General features: G+C 40.6%; 2 protein-coding genes across 4 annotated transcripts in view; one reads left to right on the top strand and one right to left on the bottom strand.

Moving 5' to 3' along the window:
* Positions 1-22,453, bottom strand: part of kctd16b (potassium channel tetramerization domain containing 16b) — a 404,485-nt gene that overhangs the window by 127,167 nt on the left and 254,865 nt on the right. The gene's annotated exons all lie outside the window — the stretch shown is intronic.
* LOC138632599 (glucocorticoid receptor-like) overlaps positions 3,783-22,453 on the top strand; it is a 61,174-nt gene continuing 42,503 nt past the window's right edge. For 2 of the 3 annotated variants that reach the window (XM_069718313.1, XM_069718303.1), the window contains exons 1-2: positions 3,784-4,333; positions 6,149-7,434. In XM_069718313.1, the coding sequence (XP_069574414.1) occupies positions 6,158-7,434 (1,277 nt within the window). In that variant the 5' untranslated portion in view covers positions 3,784-4,333; positions 6,149-6,157. Of the gene's footprint in view, positions 4,334-6,148; positions 7,435-22,453 lie in introns of all 3 variants that reach the window. The other variant, XM_069718322.1, reaches the window with a different exon arrangement.

The raw sequence follows: 22,453 nt of genomic DNA, 5'->3' as shown, positions 1-22,453 counted from the left end.
AAATGCCTAGAAAAATACATGGAATTGGCATTAAGTGCACTGAACATGTTCACCACTGACACAAAATTACAAAACACCAAGGAGTCTCCAGCCATTCAAGTATCTATTATACTGGCAGATATTTTTAGACATCTGCTGATGATTCTTCCACTGCCGAAGGAGGTGATTGAAAATTTGGGGTGTTGAAAGCATCAGACCTTGAAAAGTTTTCATTTTTAATTTCAATAGTTCACACAAAAAATACTTAAGAATTAAAACGCAAATGGGATATTGTTTGTGGAGTGCGTTGCTGTTTGGCTTTTCAAATTGTGTAACACACTACAAACACAATTCCTTTCACCTTCTTGCAACAGATATTTCAAAACCAAAGCCTTGCACCATCCACATGACCAGATAGCACTGAGTTAAATGAGAAACTGTGTTTGTGGTGCCAAAGAACTGACCTTTTAACTATGCCTACCTGTAATTAACTCAGATATTTATAAAACTGTGCATGCGTGTGTGCGTGCGTGCGTGTGTGTGTGTGTGTGTGTGTGTGTGTGTGTGTGTGTGTACATAACATGTGTCTCTGCTTGGGTCCAGTGATTCTTGAGGCAAAAGAACATTTGAAACCCAAACTTCATTGTCAATTAGCAAGCAGCACATGTGAGTGTACTCAATGAATATTCACACATAGTTGTCTCCGCAGCAGCACATTCACTCGAGCTATCGTAATCTGCCAGACATACAGAGCAAGATGTATTACTCAGTAACATACCTTTCGGTGAATTCCCTCTAGAACATACATGCACACAGAGCACGACGCGTCCAGTGTTTGTATTATTTATTGGTAAATAGGATCACCCATTGTTACCCAGCATTAAAAACTCACTGTGTTCTCTGTGATGTTTTGAGAACAGTGTGGTTTTCTCGAGCCCTGGGGAGCTCCAGCCTTTCTCCAACCACACTGGCTGTTAATGAGACATCCGCATGCACAGAACACACTCTGCTCCTTCTAATCGGATGACTTGCATGGAGGCCCACACCTGCCACCCCTTCCTGCCTCCCCCCCACCCCTCTACCTTTTCCGTCTTTCTTCTTCTGGTTCTGGGTTCGGGTCAACCCATTGTTTATTATTTTGGGTGTCTGCACCTGTCTTCACAGACTGGACTGTCCGCCTCTCTTCCTGCCCTCTCTTCCTCCCTACACTGAGTTGACTCTGCTGGGCATATTACTGAAGTTGATCAATCATTCGGTGACTTTAAGAAAATTAATTTCTGACTACAGACGTCCCTGTCTGGTCGAAGTGACCCAACGGAATGATATAATAAGGTTATAGTCACTACAGCATTAACTGTCAGCAGTGTTGGGAAGGTTACTTTTGAAATGTAAAAGGTCACAGATTATTAGTTGCTCTGTTAAAATGTAATAGGCAATGTTACTGTTTTAATTACTTCATCATTACATTTGAATACTTTCCGATTTTCCTTCTGGTAAATGTTTTAAACTGGGCAATGAAGCTGAAGAGTCCTAAATAATTTGAAACAACACTACACTGTCAAAATCCCTGCACTGCAAAAGTAAGAGTCCTAGCAAGCAAGAGCACTATTTGTTAGTGTGCTTACGGACGTATGTCATTTGGAACACAGCACAAGTCTACATTCAGGTCAACTCCATGCTGAGTGATGATAGATCAACAGGGCAGAGCACTGGTCACAATTCTTTATCAATAGTTCCCTCCTGAATCGCTCTTTTTAAATACATCTTCATCTTGTCTGACAACATGGCCTTGGCGTGGATGGTTAAAACAAAGCACATTGATTTGATTTGGCAGATGAATTCAAACAAGAGACATAATCAAGAACAAGGCTCAAAACTTGAGCCTCTTGTAGACTATCCTGCTGGAAAAAAAAAAACTATTACATTTATTTAATTACATGAGGCCATTATACAGGCCATTATTATATTAACTAGTTACTCCCCAACACTGATCATCAGTTTGTCAAGTAGGCATTTTAAATGCATTAAAAGAATTGAACTATCGTAATAACTGAACTGAACTCTGTTTATATTAAAAAAAAAAAAAAAAAAAAAACTGCCCTGCCCTACATTGTTTCCTATTTGAGTTACTAATATATCTTTGTGATTAGGAAGCAAGTCAGGACTTGAATATTTTCACAGTGCATTGCTCTTAACAGATTTTTTTCAGGAGGCAAAAACACAGTGTCAGTGAGTATCTCAATGACAACCACTCTGCCCAGTGTGAAAACAAACTGTATTGAAATACATTGTAGTGTGTGTGTGTGTGTGTGTTCGGATTTTATAACCCCCTCTAACAATAATTCAGTGACACAAATCTTGTCAGGGAAAGGGGCCTTCAGGCAGAAATCATATATCTACTGCTTATCTTTCCAGGGAAGTACCACGTAAAAGATTAGCAATCGACTTTAGGTCTCAAGTCTCCAAGATACTACTAGCTGTCAACTTTACCTTTGACCCCTCACTCTCTGCTCTCCCAAAAAAACACTCTGAGCTCCCCAATTCCAACTCCACTTTATACAAAGTGGAGAAAACACTGGCCTGAGGGGTGATTAATGTGCTCCATCTAAAAGTACTGAAGTAACCTTTGTTTGGGGATTGTTCTTGTTTCTTAAGTTTGCATAAAGGGCTGAGGTTTAACTCTGGCTGTCTTTCAAGTCGGACTTCCCCTTTTCTTTGACAGCTCCCTGTGTGCCACTTGGCCCTAAATCTCTAACATTTTAATTGCAGTGGACATGCCGCCGTAAAAGGTTTCGGTGAATGAAATTGAAATTATAATACAAGGTGTTGAAACTACTGGGTTTCGTATTTCTAACTTATACATGCATTTTGTGTCTAAACCTTGTCTGCATCTGCTTTGAAGTGAATCTGTGTGCAGATCAAGACATCAACCACAAACAATTAAAATATGATAATGTTTTATGAATCCTTCTCTGACTGGAGGATTTTTTTTTCTTTTTTATTGATAAGATAGCATTGCCTTGTGAAAAATAGTTTTTTTTTTTCCCATCATCAAAGTCATAACTGTTAAGTTAGCGGCCAGACAATGGACCGTAATTTTTCCACTTTTCTGGCTGGGAGCATTGTTATTGTTTACTCGCGTATTATTATTATCTTATTGCTTCTGTATGCTGGTGTAGCGAAAAAAAAATCCCCTCGGGGATTAATAAAGTAACTACCTAACCTAACCTATTCTAGGCTACATTACAGTCATGTTAGGAAAAACGGATTATTTATCTTTGCCCGTACCCTGATTTGAAAACCCCCAAATGCGGCTCTGAGAACTCAAGCTGCAGATGAATTTGTATTAACCACGTTGTTACCTTCAACCTAACTGTTTCCTCCATTGAATGCTTTGGGGTTTGCCTGTAGATGGCCGATGAAGACACGCTTTGACAGATTCCCAAGCAGAGAGAGTTTCAGTGGGTAAAGGGGCGTTCACCGCCAAGTGTCAAACTAACAGCTGCGTCAAGCTACCACTGACAGTCAGAAAGAGGTAGGAAGATGACGATTTCTGCCTTAAAAGAAAAGTAGCAGATTTATCTTTGAAAAAAAAAAAAAAAAAAAAAACTGAGTCGAATAAAAAAAAGAGGAAAGTTATTAAATCGCAATCTGTATCCCCCCCCGGCCCCTTATGTAGGTCGATCGCGTAATAGACATTATAACATTTGCAATGAATAAACGTTTATTTTGAAACCTCAAGGCGGAAGCGCAGCACTTGTTCCATTCAATCTGACATCATTTCACTAACTGATCGCCCTGCCCTGCCTGAGTTTTCAGTTGAGTGCGCCAGGGCAACACGGCTGTATTATATAACTTTAATGTACTCACGGGTTTAATGGCGCAAGAGCGGAACATTGCGCCTCAGATCTGTCGTTTCGCTGCGGATTTATCCTGAGATCGCAAGCAAGTGCCCCGATCGATCACTTTTTTTTTTTTCCCCTCCTGCCGGCGACGTGCGCTAAAAGTTATCGACAGATCTGGTGCGAAACGGCTCACACACACACACACACACACACACACACGGTGGATGTCGCTCCAGCTCGGTCAGCGACGATGTTGATTTGAGTTAAAAAAAAAAATATATATATATATATATATATATTTTGGAGAATGTTTCCCTGCCACACGGAGATAGAGGAAACAACACATCCAGCTGATATCCCCGAGCACAACGTTACTGCAAGGAGGGGGCTTTACTTGAGAGCTTAATCGTGTGGACGTTGCGTTATTTCTCACATTTTTTTTTTTTTTTTCGCAACTTGGACTGACGGGAGATGACCTAACCGGCGGAGTGCATCATTTTCCACTACAGGTACGGGCCACTTTCACATGCAACCTTGTCTTCTCTGTGTCGCTGCAGAAATATTCAGAGGTTTAAAACAAAAAAAACCTGGTTCCGCCGAGTAGGCCGACGATGAGCGTCCCTGGCGCTTCGTGGTAAGAGCGCTGACAGCCCTGCACCGTGGGGAATATTTACAATTATCAACACCATGTGCTCAGAGAAAGGGTCTTATTTTGGAGGGTTTGTGTAAGAAGACGGAAAATGTTGCATGAACTTCAGCGGACCTGCTGCCTATCAGCCTCCCAGGCTGTAGGCGTGTGATCGGTGCAGTTTCCCATGGTAGCCAACAGGTTGCACTAGTTCTGTAACGCACTGTTGTGCTGCTCGGTGGAAAAAGTACAGTCTAGTCAGAGAGCCACAACTTTTTCAAACTTGAACATTTATTACACACTGTAAAAGACACAATCACTTCTGAATTTTGAAAAACGGTTCATACAGCTTGGTCTGATTGCAGCCTGTTCCACTACAGAGCCCGTACGAATGTAAGCTTCTGTGGGCGGGGAAAAGTGCTGAAACCTATGACCAAAACAAAAGTCTCTCTAATTTATCATGATCCAGTACAAAAAAAAAAAAAAAAAATACAAATTAGTCATTTGTGTAGTAAAACCCTGCAGAGTCCCACAGGATCCCTAACAAATCCTTGGATTTAACTTAAAGCGCCACAGTGCAGCAGTGGATGTTGCACAGTGAATGCGGCACAGTTTTACATAGCTATGTGGAGCTATAAGGAGACGTCTTCTAAGAATGGCTCGAGGCATAAACAGATAAAACGGATCGTTGACTTGCATGGATCGGAATATCTCTGGAAACTATCGAGTCGTCGCTGACTGCTCGGCCATGCGTTATTTAAAGGTTCGGGTTTTTGACATTCACAACGTTTCAAATGACCGACGAAGTTTAGGATAGCGATGCGAGCCTGCTGGTGCACGTGTATTTGTAATGTTTTTCAGTGGCCCCGACTTTGAAACAACATGAACAGAAAAAAAAAAAAAAAAAAAAAGGCGCAATTGACATGTTGGTTGGAAAGTTGGTGAACTTCATTTAATTTAATTTAAGGATATCATATTTTATTTACATTTCTAATTATTTGTTGATTGAATTGTTAATTTGCTTTCTCTTGCAAATGGGGATAGACAGTAATCGCGGTGTCTGCAGCAAATGCCCAGAGGCCCAGAGTGGTTTAATCTCTTTCGACACATGCACGTTGTTGCACACATGATCACTGTATGCGGGACTGTCAGCGGCACTACCTGTCATGCAAGTTATGCCTGGGCATGTCTTGCACTTCTTGACTCTTCAGATGAGAGGAAGGCATAGTTCATCTTCAATAACGTGAACATTTCAGTCATTTCTGTTATGTAATCGCTATGGTCTCATTTTGTGTTGGTGCTTTATCTGCGCCTGGTTTGTGGCATTTCTGCCACTGCAACATTGTTCCAGTGTGGGTGTGAGAAGACGACAGGGCCTATTTGATTCAGCTGCTGTCACTTGCAAAGTAAAATTAAAAAAGAGGACAGCGTAGGCAGAGGCACAGCAGCACATAGTGCTTTTAAACTGCGCCACCACTTTGTCATGCAGATGTCTTAAGGCACCTGTTACTGGGAATGATCAATATTTCAATAAGCTTTCTATTTTCTTTTCATGTCTACTACTGCATGTGTAATCTTATCCAGCATTAATTTAGATTTTATAGCCTCGTGTGTGCCTGTGTGTGATTGAGCGAGCGAGCGAGCGTGCGTGTTGCCTTCCTTGATTTACCCTCACTGTCCTCACTGTCACCCTCAGGATAAAGAAATGGATCAGGTTGGACTGAAGCGCAATGGTAATCGAGACGACAGCCTGACATTTGGGGAGTTAGGAACCGAAGTAGGCAGGGACACAGGTGACACATCTGGTTCACTGCTTCAGTCTGCAATGCATCTGCCCAGCTCGGGGTCTCTGTCCCAGCCCACGGTGACCTCAAACGGACAAGGTGGAATCAAAGACCGGGGGGAGCTTGAAGGCCTCTTTGAGTCCCCTCAGCATCATGTCCAGTGTGAAGTGTCAGACACGAAGGAGGCTAAAATAATCAAAATGCAGAAACAACAACAAAAACAACAACAGGATATTAATATATTCAGCATGGGGGACAGCTTGCTATTGTTGAACCAGAGTATTTCCGATCTGGACCGGACGTCCACCTCTGTCATCAACACCTCAGACAACTCTGTCCTGGGCAACCTCCCTCTGCCGGACCTTTTTTCACAGCATATCAAGCAGGAGGGGATTTTTTCTCTGGATAAGGGCTTGGGAACTTACGGTGGACACACAGGAGCTGGTCCATGTGATTTGGATGGCAACAACGGTCGCTTAATGGAAGATGCTGAGATTTGGCAGGACCTGGACCTTCCAAGCTCGCTGCCAGAAATCAGCACTTTTGAGTTGGATTCAGAAGTGGCACACTTGGATAACATCCTACAAGAGAACAGCGGTGGCGGAGGCTCTGTCAGCAGCTTGCTAAAGGAAACAAAGTCTCACAAAACTAACGGAGAAAACTGTACTAGTGTGAACGGCAGAGAGCAGCAGCACCACCCCATACACCATCAGCAGCAGCAGCACCGCCTCATACAGCACCAGCAGCATCAGCTTCACCATCAACATCAGCAGCCTCCAACACTTCTCTCCAGTGTCGTCATCAAGAAAGAGAAGGATCCTGGCGATTCTTTCATCCACATCCGAACACCCGGTGTGGTCAAACAGGAGAAGCAGGAGAGTGCTAGTTTCTGCCAGTTACAGTGTCTCCAGAGCGGCATGAGTTCCCTCCAGGGAGGAGCAGGAGGACCAGGACCAGGATCATTGTCCTCTCCTCTGGGGGTTGGTGCAGGACCTGGGTACCACTACAGAGGCAATCCGTCCTCCACAGCTGGCCTACCAGACCAGAAGCCTTTTGGCATGTACTCAAACCTGTCTCCGGTGGGGGAGAGCTGGATCAGGGGGAAAAGGTATGGAGAGTCATCCGGGATTCAGAGCTGTGGCGATGACGGGCTTCCCTCGGCTGCGGCCTTGGCAGCTTTTTCTGCCAGCATCTCCAGGTTGGTTTCATGGAATTACTTTATCCAGCTCTGTTCGCTTTTGGCTTTGCGGCAAATTCTGTATTTGCTCTCTTTCATGGTATGATTGACTTTATATTTAAGTGCTTCAAGGGTATTGCTGTGGTTTTAAAATGTTAGATTATGTCCAGTGCAAGGGGGAAGTTGGTCAAAATTCTGTGTCCAAACTTTTATCTATACACATTGCAGCTCTTGATGCCATTGGATGGTCGATTGTAGTAACTTTTACCAGGAAATGTACTAGAGGATTAGGTGTAGTATCATATATTGCCTCCTTTTGCTTTGCTGCTCCCAAAACTACAGAAAATATCTGTGTTGGTCTGTGTTGATGTTCCTTAGAACAGATCAAGTTCAGAGTGATGTGTCAGAGCAGTTCAGTTCCCTGCAGGACACCTTGGTCTTTTTGTTTGTGTTGTTGCGCCACACAAACATCACCTCATTGAGTTAAAAAAAACAAAAAAGTTGTAGTAGGTTTGCCTGTGACAGTTTTTATTGTTTGGAAACTGAACACCGCTGGGGTGGAGGGAATTTGGTGCTTATCACCTCAAATATGCCGACACAGCAGGGCATACATTCTTCCAATGTATCCACTTTGCAGCACATTTTAGGGATGCAATGGCAAATGAAAAATAGGAGAAAATTCTCCTTTATTTATAGCAATATCTTTGGAGGAGACAAATAAGAAAAGGTGTTGAGTTAGTGACTGGAGGGAAATAATTACTGTTGAGGAAGGGGAGCTTATGCTTTTCACAAGTTTAGAGCTTTTCTTTTTCAGATTTTGGTACTTCAGAATCAAAGATTGCAAATTTGTACTTCTGGGGGGGAGATTTTGAAATTGTTCTCTTACAGAGTAACTCATCATAACGTGTCCAAACTCCATCCATCTGGTGTTTTTCCAAAATTGTGTTGTAAAATGGTGCTTGTTATAAAGATAGCACAGAGTTACGTAAACGCTTCATCCCACAGGAAATGATTCATTGTAAAGACATGTTATGCGCCTTTCTAAGGATGCAGTGGTAGTCATGTTTAATGCGAGGGAAATGAGTCTTGTGAGAAAGTGGCCGGTGTGCAGGAAAATGAGAATGACAAGTGTCTGGTGGACATGTTTTAATTCAGCCTGAGTGTGTGATCCGAAGACTGAACTAATTCCGAGTGGAATGTTGAAAGGGAGAGATTTATTTTTCACTTTGAGCTTCTCTGAGAACATGGACAGATCACAAGATGGTGTTTGATTAATGCAGGGTAATAATGTAAGTCTGTACTGGCCTTCTGTAAGAGCCATTGATGTGTTTGGTTTCGGCTGGTTTGTTAACATGCGTTTTATCTGCTGCTAGCTCCCTGCAGGCGGACTGCTTTGAGTTAATCACGCATCTTTGTCATGATAGATATGTGCAAACTCTAATCTCCTCAAGTCACTGCCTTTTCTGTAAATGTAATAGACCATATAGGCTTAATTGCTAAACACAACCACCTTGCTGCTGTACCTGACTTGCTGGTGTCTTCATCCTCTTTGCCCCAGCATGGTGTGTGACTTCATACTGTATTCCTCTGAAGCACTGCTCTGATGCAGGGCCTAAACAGTGCGAGGCAAAAATCCTTAGTCCAAACAATTTAACATACAAACAAATGACTAAAACAAAAGACTCAACAAGTTGACCACCAAACAAGCACAGCTGGTTTGAAATTCAGTATTTTATTCTCTGAAACTCATACTCAAATTATCAAAAGGGATGACATTTTGGATCAAACAATTACAGGATTAGATTTCTTGGAAGTAACAGCACCATAACACTTTATATAACAGTGCAGTTCAACTTTATTAACATTGATTGACTAATTTAAATGCAGTTTTTTTTACATGGTTAAAAATTCTTTTCAGATTTATTTGTGGGATTTTTATGATACGAAAAGTACAGCTAATGATAATTTTCATTTGATTGCTGTTTTAGGAATCTTATTTTGTCTGTTCAACAGCCCAAAACTATATTCAGTGAATCACTGACAAAGAAAACTGTTAAATTTGCAAAGGTTAGAGCAAAGGATTGTTTGAAAAAGTATTAGTTTTTCATGTGACTAATCAGCTAACTGTTTCAGGTCTACATTATACAGATTTTGTTGCCAGGGAATCTTTCAACCAGACATGGTATTGTCGTTGTCATTGGGCACTTAATTACAGGAATTAAGGCAAATATACAGAAGCTGTAAACAATAGTACAACTTGACATCAGAAACACGAGCAATGTATTGAATCATGCATCTCCCTGACATGATTCAATATCATAAGTGAAGATACTGTAGTGTAAATTATTCACTGCCAAAAGTAGTAATTTGTTGCAGTGCTGTTGTGTTAGATTGCATTATGTTATGTAAATGTATGTATGGTGCTGACTTTTTCTCAAAGTAGGGATAGAAACAGAAAAGTGACTGGCTCCCTGGTTATTACATCATGTAGCATAGCAACCGACTGCATCCGCTGCACTGTATATCATCGAACCCACCGAGGTGTTCTATGGGAATTTTTAACAGTTTGAACACAATTTGGATCAATCATGTTGCTTGGCTCAACCTTCTTGTTACATAACTGATAATCAAACAGAGAAACATTTGTTGCTTCATGCCCGGGTTGAAATGAGGACCTTGGAAGATTTCTGAAAATTCTCAGAGCAGCACAATAATCCTTTCATTAATCAAGATAATAAATCTTTTTGTGTTTTATTTATTTGTTTTTGACGGTCACATCTTCCTCACTTGCAGCAGATAGCATTTAACAGTAGAATACACTGCTTTATTTTTGTCACACTTGTTTATCTTTCCATCTTGTGGGTGCTAAATTTGAAGTAGTTTCAAAACAAATTCGGAGTCATGCTGACGGTAAGCATTAAAAAGCTGATGTAATCCTTTCTCTATTGCTGTGCCGCCTGCGTCAGTGTGTGCCAGAGCACGGCCGAGGACAGCAAGTCTGTCTCTCTGTGTGTGTGTGTGTGTGTGTGTGTGTGTGTGTGTGTGTGTGTGTGTGTGCGTGTGCACGTGCACGTGCGTGTGTGTGTGCATGCACACAGCAAGGCTGGGAGGCCACATGTACAGATCTGCTGCTGTGGTGTGCTGCTATCGCTCTCCTTAGATTGTCACTCAGTCACTTTTTTCTCCTCACCTACTCACCCCTGATGGGCCCCTCAGGGCTCTCCATATTTCACAGAGGCATGCGAAAGTTGCACATAAAAAGATGCCACACACACACACACACACACACACACACACACACACACACACACACACACACACACACACACACACACACACACACACACACACACACACACACACACACACACACTGCAGATTCTGGAAGGCAAAGCAGACATATCTTTTTACATGAAAACTTGTTTGATGATTGGAGTATTTGTGTGTCAAATTAGTGTTGAAAGCCAAATGAAATTATTGCTAATGCATCATAGAATAGTTGAGCATTGTGTTCTGACAGGCTCTGGTTTGCAGATGCACTGTAGTCGTGTTGTGGCAGTTCAGTGGATTTTATGCTTTCTTTAAAAAAAACAAAAAACATTCAGCATAGTACAGCAGGCAGTTATTTACATTGTCTTTAGGCCTCTATGTTGTTTGATGTACCACACATGCAACAACTTTTTTTTTAGTTCCTAACCTGACACTGATGCAAATATCTTAGCACATGAGCCACCTTTAATGTTAACTTCAAGAGGAGAAATTAAATAGGCCACAACATTTTCTGCAACAATGTTCTGCAGGCAGTTCTGGAGTGCATATGTTGCCCTGAATTTATATATCTGATAAACTTCAATAAAATATTTTAAATATATTTTTGTGGCTAGTTTATTACAGAAATAGGTATTTACCATTAGGGGAAAACCATAAGACGGAAAATCCTGACTGTAACTAATAGCTTATATGGGCTGATCACAAGCGAGGCAAAACGGAGGCTGCAGAACAAAAAGTGTACAGTCTACTCTGGAGAGTGGAAAAACACTTTATTAGTTTGAAAACATAGTCTTTCGTATTTATTTTAACCATTTCATGCAGCTCTTCATCATTTCATATTTTAATCTTTTCATTGTATTAGTATTTAACATTTCCAAACATGAGACAATAAGGATGTTTTTTCCTTTTTTATTTGCATGGCATGCATTTACATTATATACTCTGCACACGTGGTCAAGTCCCACTGTAAACATGTTTAGTCATTTCAAAAGCTACTGCAGGCAAAAGGCAGATAAAACAAATAAAGCTATAACTAGGTCAGCCTCGAGTCTGTTGACTCAGTTTCCTGGATTTGTAATCTCTAAGATTATGCCAAACTCAATCTACTTTATTTATAGTTCCTGTTGCTTAGGTTAGGTTAGGTAGTTACTTTATTAATCCCCAAGGGGAAATTATTTTGCTACAGCAGCATACGTTTTAATATGTTTACTGATAGCCTTCACCGTATGTGGGGCTATATTACACTTGGCCTTTTACTTCATTTTACAGTTTAATTCTTATTTTCTGGTTTATTCCTCCCAATCCTAATTAGGTACAAATATTGATGTATTTTTTTTTTGTTCTTAGGATTTGCCAGACAGGATTTACATGCTCGTGTGCAATCCAAACATCCAGGAGATGTGCTGTTGAATGTCTGGAAATGTTCTGTGATATATTCTCACATTGTCATGCTGCTATCACTGTACATTCAGGAGTGAAAACAACCTATTGTGAAGCTGAAGCAGAATTTTTCAAAGCCCTGTTTGAATCCTTTGATTGTCCCCAAAGGCTTGTGTGAAGTCGTATTTTCAAGTGCAGCTTCTCTAAATTGATTGCTGAGAGATAAAAATCAATTCTACATAGGTTTTCTTGCTTTATTCATGTGGCTTGAATCTACAGTGGACACGGCAGCTCTCATCATCTGCCAAGACATGTTTATCAGCAAGACGTTCTTTCGTCCACTTTATCTTGTAACTTCTCTCTGTCTGCCCACAGGCACACGCACACGCACACACTCTTTAGGGCCTACTGTACTGAGTGTTTGAAGTAGGCTTCGGTTGGGGTCACTGTACGGGTTAGCCAAAGGAGGTCTGGGCCTCTTGGCAGCCAAGGCGTTTCTTTTTTAAGGCTGTTTTGGTGGCTGCCGGCTTGTTTACGCTGGTGTTAGGTGTTGTGAACAGATCAAGGCCTGTTTAATAGGCCACATGATGGATTTAACCTCCCTTAGAGGATAAGGCTAGTAAGCACTGCAGAATATGAAAATAATTACATGAAAAACATGTTAAAAAATAACCTAAAGATCCTGTACAATATTATACATACAGTATACTAACCATAGAGAAAATACTATTTTTCCCAAAGCTTTTCAGAAAGGTATGGAATTAACTTAATCAAATTCTGAAGCTGAGGTTTGTAGTGTTATCAAGCAATGGTCCTTTTACTGTGATATGAATTTACTGCGTAGCTGCACAACACAAACTCATGAGAACAAATAATAGTCATACCAAATAGTAGTTTAATGAAAGAGATTTACATCAAAAGCCACTTACTTGCGGTTTTCTGGAGCTTTCAGCATGATCCCACGTTCCTTAGTTGTAGATGGATTTGCTCAGTTGTCATTAAAATAGCACGGCTGCCATCATGTGACTAAAGTACTAAGTAGGTTCTAAGAACTTTTATGGCAGGTGGTCTTATGATACAAGCCATTACAGATTGATGTGACTGAAACTTAATTTTGATGATCGGCAACATCATTCCTCATCTTTGCCGTTTGCCTCTTTAGGGAAGAGACACTTACTTGGTCACTGCTTATATTTGTTTTAATTCTGCATCATTTCCAAACACTCCTTTGCAGTATGCCCTGTATACTTACATTTGAACAGCAGGCGTGGGTATTTCAAGCAAAACTACTATTCGAAGTTTGCTCTGAACTGTTCAAATATTCACGCACACACACGAGTTAATACAAAGAGATAGGCCGTTTGCTCAGTGTTGAGCGTACTTAGCGGTGGAAGGCTTGTATGCTAGGTTTACCTGCATGATTTACACTGCACCACGCCTTTATTTATGTTTTGAAAGAGTTCCACAGAACTTTCTGACGGCTGTAGTTGTCTTTGCACATTTCCCCATGTTTGCACCTTGACATCTAATACTGGGATAGTTTTACCTGCAAACCTCCGGACCCCTGAGAGCAGCGTTTTCTTCTTCTCCTCCCTATGTTATTTAATGCGGGCAGCTTTTAGGCGTATTACCGCCTCCTTCTGACGGGAGTAACACATTATAACCAGGTGCCGGTAAAAGCAGGAAATTAGGAAGAACTAAAGTTGCATGTACTAATTGATTTTGGAGATTAAAACAACTATTCGAATATTCGAAATTCGTGACCCATCCCTAATGAATAGACACATACTCAGAATGTCTCATTGCACATTATGGGATGATTATGGCGAAGCTTGATGGAAGGCTTTCCTTGGTACAGAATAATGATACTGAGAGTAGAATATGAGATCCTCGTTGTAATCTATCTATTTCATCTTGAATTATACAATGGCTATCCATAATATGCTTTACAATTCCTGTGAGTTCATATATATGCGTTTGTCATAACTTTCCTGCTTTCCCCCCACTTTGAATCCCTTTCCAATTTAACCAAGTTGAACTTGTAACAACTGGATGAAGGCAATAATGAAGTCTGTTCATGATGGCATGAGCCTATGAATTTCTCGCCAGTTCTTCCACGGCTACATTCACATGAAAATGTCTGTGAGCTAACTGATCGGATATGTCTGGAGTGAGCGTATAGCCCAGACTGGTCTTACTCGCTGTACTTCATAACCAGAGGATTGAGCCTGTTATGTTTGGCTACAACTCAATCAGGAAAAAGGAAGTGCGCAGTCTAGTGGCTGCAGAGGCTCAGGCTACTGCCCCTTCTGCCCTCTCTGCCATACTTGTATTCATTACCTTTATGACATGGTCTTTTTTGCCTCCTGTTTTCTTAAATGTTTATCGGAATTGACGTTATGTATGACTATGCTTTGCTTCTCTGTAGAGCACTTTGTAAACTCTGTTTTTAAAGGTGCTATATAAATCAAATTATTATTATTATTATTATTATTATTATTATACTGGATTGAAAAGCAAGTAATAATAATCATTAGAGAGCACCACATGACAGCTATATTTGTCCTTTACTTTGTGGTTAGTGGGTTGCGTCAGCTTTCTTCAATAGTAATGTTCATTGTTGAAGGTGTAGAATTATAGAAAATGCGCTGCTTGGCGGAAACAAACAAAGACAAAACATCTACTCGTATCTGAAAAGCAGCAATTTCTAGCAGTATCCTTGAAATACACAAACTAAATTTAGAAAGCTATATATGTGGGAAATATGCATACACTAGAAACGGTACAACCCATCTCAGCGTTTTCCACAGGAAATTGGTTAGTGGAGGTGGTAAGCTATGTACCCTCACTTTAGTGTCCTCTCTTGTTGCCTGTTGGCTCAAAATGTCCTTTAGCATTTGAGAATCCATTTGGGTGACAAATTAAAGGAAAAACCAACTGAGCCTGGCAGCTTCAATGCTTCTTATAGTGATAATTGTGGTGGGTCAGGGCTCAAAAGTCTAAGGTAGGTGTTCAGTTAGGTTGAGATCTGGTGAATATGACTCACACCATTTTTATACTCCTCAAACCCTTTTATTTATCCCTCCAGCAATCCATAAAAGCATATGCATTTGTCATGTCGCTCAATCAGATTATTCACCAATATACTTTTATTTCACAGCTGTCTGTACATGATATTTGCAATCTCTGCATGTGATAATGGTTTATTCACTTTTTAGTCAAATCCAATTCTATCAAACGATAAGTAAATAAATGAAAACGTAGCAAAATACCATTTATCTTGGTTTGGAATAGTACGTGGAAATGTACTGTTCCAAACATGGAACATGGAAATGAAACATATTTAAAATTATAGATATATTTTGAAGTTTAAAGGAGTTATATGGACACACGTTTTTGGTTCCAATTAAAATCCAATACGTTTTTAATGTTTTTGTTAATCAGTATTTATAAAGATAATCACCCCAAACTTCAACCACTGTTAGTCTTACAATCATTCTCCCTCCATTAACTTTATGCAAACATCTCATAAATGTTTTTCCTTTTCCAATTCAGAAAACAAGCACAAGATGTTGCTACAGAGACAAATAGAAGACCACTACCCAAACAATATACCAAACGTTGTAGCTTCTGTGTTTCACTGCAAGTTCAGTAAATTCTCTGACATGATATGACTTGTTTTTGATTGATGAGTCAAGTTGGAGGAATTTCCTGCTTTACAATGATAGCCTGTCACTGTAAAAATTCTCAGAGCAGTTGTGCACTGAGCCATTGTGTTTTTCTGTACTTTTTACTGTGATCCATTTTTGTCTGGACTGCAACAGCAGGGCCCAGCCCTATAAAAGTGAACGCCTGTCACTGAGTGAGTGAGTTGGTGAGAAAGACCATTGGTTGGTCAAATTCTGCTACTTCCTGAATCCATTTCAAATGAATAGCCTTTGTTTCAGAATAAAAGCCTACATTTCAAAATTAAAAGCCTTCTGGCGTTTCATACAGGGTCCAGCCACGTACTAGATGTTGACCTGGTCATGGTCTGTGTCTGTGTGTTTGCAAAACTGAGACATCTTGTTGCAGTGTTTTTTTGTGTGCAGGCTTTCTGGCTGAATGTGGGTCAACATCATCTTTAATCCATCCTTCCCAACTCAGCAAAGAGGTTGTTAATCCGTTGAAGGAATACGAGTGTCTTTTTCTATCCACATATTACTTGAATTCTCAGTGTTCATGATTGGGCTAAATGAAAACTAGCCTGGGTGCATCTGGGTTGGATTGCCAAGGTAATGGGGTCACTGGCAGTAGACCTGTTTATCTTGCACGGCAGAAGCAAAAGTAGGACAAATTTTGAAGGGAGAGTTTGATTTTAACTGTCAATTTGTGCAGTAAATTTATGAGATTTAAGTAAGTGCATATTTAAAGGCACATTTATTAATAGGGCTTGAAACTCGACTGGATGTGGAGTATCTTCTTTTGTTTTCTCCTGTACTGGGTTACATCTCAAGAAACAAGAGTGAGGAGTTTTCCTGCCACCTGATCAGTGTCTGCAGGGTGGCAGAGTTACCAGGGAGACTCAGCGGGGGCCACAGGTTCAGACCCCTCTGAAGCAACTATCTGACCTGTTGAAGTGAGAGTAACTTGATGAATCCCTCCAGTCCTTGAGTTGTTGTTTTTTTCATTTGCTGAGGGTAATTGCAGCTAATGTAGGTTATTACTGAGTGCCAACTTTTTAATTACAATAGCTTGTGATATGAAATACAACTTATAAGTCAATGGCTTTTTTTCCAAAGTGGAGAAGTTTTTAGTTCCAACTAGATGAAAAACCGTGATTGTTGTTGTCTCAAATGGTGATGAGCTGAGGACACTTTCAACATAAAGTTAGGTATCCATCTAAAGACTCTAAAATCCATGCTTGTTGCTTAACATTTCCTGGGAGCCATTTATTAATCTGGTATTAATTTCCAACATAAAAAAATATGCTTTTAGGAGCAGGTGGTGTAAAATGACATTAGTTGCTTGAAGACTCGGTCAGTGGATGCTGTCTGTTTCAGTTGTGAATGCTAATGATGTGAAAGTAGGTGGATTGTAACGCTGCCAAGTTTAGCTGAATCAAAAATTGCTTGGAGGAAATTCAATAGTGTTTGTGTGTTACATTTGTTTTTGATTGTAGTGAAATGCATCTTATGCTACTCCAATAGGGCCATTGATATTTATTCTTTTGTGAGCATGTGTAGATATGTACCCACAAAAATGTACTCAGAAAAAAAAAACTGTTAGTAGGCATTTGTAGTCCTGATAGCTGCATGTGCACATTTGGCTATATTATAGGTTGTCACTATAGACAACACTGAGGACCTTGTTCAATAGGCTAGTAAATGATTTACCTGACCAAGGTTACTTTACATGTGGAGGCAAACATTCACTCCCCTGAAGCTGTTGTTTAGACCTAACACTTTATGTAATGTTATGATCTATGCCAACTCATTTTTTTGGGAAAGCTTGAGATTGGTCTCATTTTGCTTTGGTCAAAGCACGCTTAATGAGATTTAGTGCAGGTCCAGCCTTTATAGTCCTTGATGACTCACTTCTTGTTTGCTGACTGTCTGCTACACGCTTAAATAAAGCTTCATTCAGAAAGTGAAAAACACTGATATTAAAGACTCATAGCAAGATCTGTTCAGCTTTCGTCAGCTTACTGGACCACATAGTAAACTGATTTTTCTCCCTGTCTAATATACAGCAGTTTATTTTTGTACTGCCATATTCTGCGCACAGCCTGGTGCAACTTCTCACAGTAACAAACTCAGACATATGCTCATGGTTATTGCAGTGTGCTCAGTGTGCACAGTGCACACTACTGCATTGTTTTCTGGTTGAGCATTGATGCATCTTTGTGGAAGTTTTTCAACTTAAGTGGTTTCTGCACAAGCTAGAGACTTTTGGAGCATCAGTCAGACTTTGGAAGCTGTGGCACGCCTTTCCTTTTCTCCTACCCGGCCCACAGCAGTTCTGTGTCAATATTTTCCAGGAGGGTACGTGTTTGTATGAGTGTCTGGCTCCTCAAGTTGGAAATTTGGCCTGGAAAAGTGCTTTTGTATTTATAGGAGCAAGGTCAAGACAGCTGAGATAACTTCATGAGATTCCCTCATCAGCCCTAGCTTCTATTGGAACCACTAACTGTGCACTTTTGACCAATCTCTAATGAGAAAACACCAAACATGGATGCAACAGCAGTGTTAGCGTGGAGCATGGGTCTCCCAACTTTTGTTCCCCTCAGAGCTACTTTGACCATATGAAAGTGTCTGAACCACTCATGTTTAGTAACATTTATTCAAAGAGCTGAGCTCCACCCAAATCAGCTGAATAAGCTTATTTTATGTGAGAAAGGGCAGGGGGTATTTTCCTTAACTACAATTGCACAGATGTGTGAAACTTGAGGGCTTTTAATTTGAAAAGTCGCGACATTCCGCTTTTCTGCGGTGTAACTTTGATCTCTCACTCACTCAGTGACAGACATTTGCTTTATAGCTCTGGCCACACTGTTTTGGTCCAGCCAAAAATATTGTATTTGTATCATTTACTTAATTTATGAGCACCTGTTTCTTTCCAGCTCAGTGTGAGAATCTCTGATGCGTTTTGCAGGTGTGTTGCAGGTAGCAGGTTCTGTCCTCTGATCTCTGTGTCTCACTCAGGGCAGAGCTCATCCTCTACTGCACTGACATGGTGCAGATCAGACATGGGTGAAGGAGAGCGAGGCGAGATGGTCCACTCGTTAATCGATCTCATTAATAACATTGTTCTCTCTAACAGGTTAAAAAAATTATTTAAAAAGAAATTGTGAAATTGATCGGCAAATATACCTGGGCGGCTCGCTCAAGTAAGTCTATGTGTGAGAAACACAGCATTTTGTTGGAACCTTCTGCGATCTACTCGGAGCCGGGTTGTGAGCTACAGGGTGGAGACCCCTGGCGTAGAGCTTGTAATGCCGAGACTGTTCTGTTTGGCTGAATGGGTGGTGTCGTGCTGTTCCAGCATGTGTCGGTATCAGCACTGGCCGAAACAGAACAGCTGGAGACTGCGTTTATCTGAGTAAGCAAGCAGCTGGTTGAACGGCTGGTTGGTGACCGTGTTTATCACTGACTGGTGTCTGTGCAGGGCACATAGGGTTAGCCGTTGGGATGATACAGTGGTAGATCTATCTGCTTTGACCCCTTTCTCTTTGAATTTTCCTCTCATTCTCTTTCTCAGTTCAAAATAGCTCAGTTTGAACTGAGTCACACACAAAATGAACCCCCAGCTTATATAATAACAACAGTACAGCTCCTATTCTGGGCAGTTTAATGAATTGATTAAAACATTTCAAAACAGATTTTTTTTCTCAATCCATCTAATGACAACAGTGAAAGTAAACTGATCCTGGTCCTTCTTGCTGCTTAGATTTATTCATTTGTCTGTAAATATTGACCCTCCTGTTAACCACCATTCTGTCATTCTTAAAAATAGAAGCCCGTCTGTGTCTGAAGCTTGTCTATTTTCAGCACAGCTAGTGCTAAGGCCAGTTTACTATTTTTAAAGGTGCTTTAGCTTGTGATGATAATGCGTTGCTGTGAGTTACAGTGTGCCAATTTTTCATGCCAAAGCAATGTTCCAAGTGGGCCTGTGTGGTGAAAGAAGCATGTCAGCCATGTCTTTTGTTGTGTATTTATTTACATGAGCCGGACATAATTCAAATTTAGGGATAACACAACTGACTTATAATGCTTGTGCTTCTTTAAAGTTGCTGTTAGGGTTAGCTTTGCCCATAATACTGCTTACAGTGTAGTTGATGATGAGTCCTAATAACTTTTAACCTGCAAACGGCAGACTGGCACTGGTTGTTTCTGAGAGAAATGTTTTGTGTTGTACCATAGATTAGCATAAAATTTGATACGGACATGTATATCACTATCAGGACGCATTGCGATCACAAATAATTTGGTTTATGACCAAGTATCTGCAAAAATAAATGTTAAACTGGCCCTCTCACAAGAGGATAATTGGCTGAATTCCTTCAAGATTTTCACTACATACAGTGGTGTGAAAAAGTGTTTGCCCCCCTTCCTGATTTCTTATTTTTTTGCTTTTGTGACCTCTCGGATGAGTCGTCGCTGCGCTCTTGGGGTAATTTTGGTCGGCCGGCCACTCCTGGGAAGGTTCACCACTGTTCCATGTTTTCTCCATTTGTGGATAATGGCTCTCACTGTAGTTCGCTGGAGTCCCAAAGCTTTAGAAATGGCTTTAGAACCTTTTCCAGACTGATAGATCTCAATTACTGTCTTTCTCATTTGTTCCTGAATTTCTCTGGATCTCGGCATGATGTCTAGCTTTTGAGGATCTTTTAGTCTACTTCATTTTGTCAGGCAGGTCCTATTTAAGTGATTTCTTGATTGAGAACAGGTGTGGCAGTAATCAGGCCTGGGTGTGGCTAGAGAAATTGAACTCAGGTGTGATAAACCACAGTTAAGTTATGTTTTAACAGGAGGGGGCAAACACTTTTTCACACAGGGCCACGTGGGTTTGGATTGTTTTTCTCCCTTAATAATAAAAACCTTCATTTAAAAACTGCATTTTGTGTTTACTTGTGTTATCTTTGACTAATATTTAAATTTGTTTGATGATCTAAAACATTTAAGTGTGACAGACATGCAAAAAAATTGGAAATCAGGAAGGGGGCAAACACTTTTTCACACCTCTGTATATCTGGACAGACAGTCTGGACAGAGATGGTGTAAACTGCAACTTTACTGGTTTGCGGGGGCATACAACTGCAAAGCAGTAATTCTTCTTTTAATTATTTTATGATTAATGAATGGTGATTGTTCACTCCAGCCCGAGATCGAAGACTGTAGCTTTATAAAATCAACATTCCCTCTATGCTCTAAATTGTAAAATGCAAATTATTTTAGGATTAGGGACCCTTGTGCAAGAGTTGCATACCTGTACCATATTCCACTCCTACCCTGAACTGAAGAAGTTTTTTTTTTGGTTCTGTGCCTGTTGAAAATGCGGAATGATTAAAAAAAAAAAAGTTGTATAACCAGCACCCACCCACCCACACAACTCAGTCCTCCTTCTACTCCAGGATCTCGCTTCCTCCTTTGATGCCACCTACTTTACTATCTTTGTCTTTAAAGGTCTCCTTTGCCAGCTCAAGTATTTCTCTCTGTCACCGTCCTCGCTGGGTTCAATGCCTTCATTCTCTCTGTCTCAACCCAGGTATTGTGTGATAAATCCTCCCATTACTTGCAGTCAACAGTTGAAAATAATACTGTACACATGACCACTTGTCTTCAGCAATGTGGCGATACAATGAAAGGCGGGCAAACAGTGGGCACTGCATGTCAAAATAACCTTGAAAACAAATGTTTGACTCTGCAGGAGGCGGTGAGAGCAGCAGGGACTATTTCACCCACCGCTCATACTTTATTTCTGTCAAACACGCTGAGCAGGTTCTCTGATTGCCAGGAATAAATCAGCTTCTTGACATTTACTGCCACAGTAAGGTATGGATCATTTACCCTCCCTGTCCTCTTTTCCTTTTCAGTTAATTTTATGTAATAAAGAGGAGCCAGCCGGCCTGTGTAAGAGAAAGTTGTAATATAGTGAACTAAGTAGGACACTGCTAAAAATTAGATTTTTGGGTCAGATAGTGACAGAATTGGGCTGCAACACTAGCCTAATTTCCTTAACAATATATTGTGATATATTTTATTGATAGTAAAAAATATCTTGCATTTTCTGCTATTTATTCTTAAGGTGTGCCAAAACAAACAAACAAAAATGGCGACTTAGAGGGTGCTGTGTTAATAGTTAATAGAACTTTGAAGTGGTGCTAGGCCACTGCCGCAGAAAGAACCAGGCATTACTGCGGTCATCAGTTTTCTCTATAGATCAGTCAATCAGCTCTAAATTCAGAATTGTGGCCTCGGTTTCCCAGGCACAGTGGTTTAAATTCTTCCATCACAACACAACAGCGGGGACCCAGCTCTCAAATCTGTCATTTATGTTGTCTGTTTTGATGAAGGTATCTTGATTTTGACGGCTGCCCAGCACTGCCTTGTGCTGTGAAATCCTGGCACATATTCTTGGCTAGCCCATAGCTCCTGACACTAAATGACCTCATTCTCCCCAAGCTGCAGTTTGAATCATCTAGATTGACAGTTATCCTCTTAATTATTTTGACTCAAAGCTACATGATTCGTTGCATGTAATGCTATTTGACAGATCTTGATCAAATATCTTGTGTTTTCATGCTCAGCCTGCAACTGAGCAGTAGCTTAATACGCATGAACCAGTACAGTCTCAGACTTGAATGCTTTTGCAGTTGTACCCTGCATGCTAATATGCACTGCAACGGATC

Source organism: Brachyistius frenatus, unplaced genomic scaffold (assembly GCF_029030835.1).
Source record: "Brachyistius frenatus isolate BFR_SWC_R1_liver_20210118 unplaced genomic scaffold, ASM2903083v1 Contig_5, whole genome shotgun sequence".
Taxonomy (NCBI): Eukaryota; Metazoa; Chordata; class Actinopteri; family Embiotocidae; genus Brachyistius; species Brachyistius frenatus.
The sequence above is the reverse complement of the archived record's forward strand: the minus strand, read 5'-3'. Positions and strand labels throughout refer to the sequence as shown.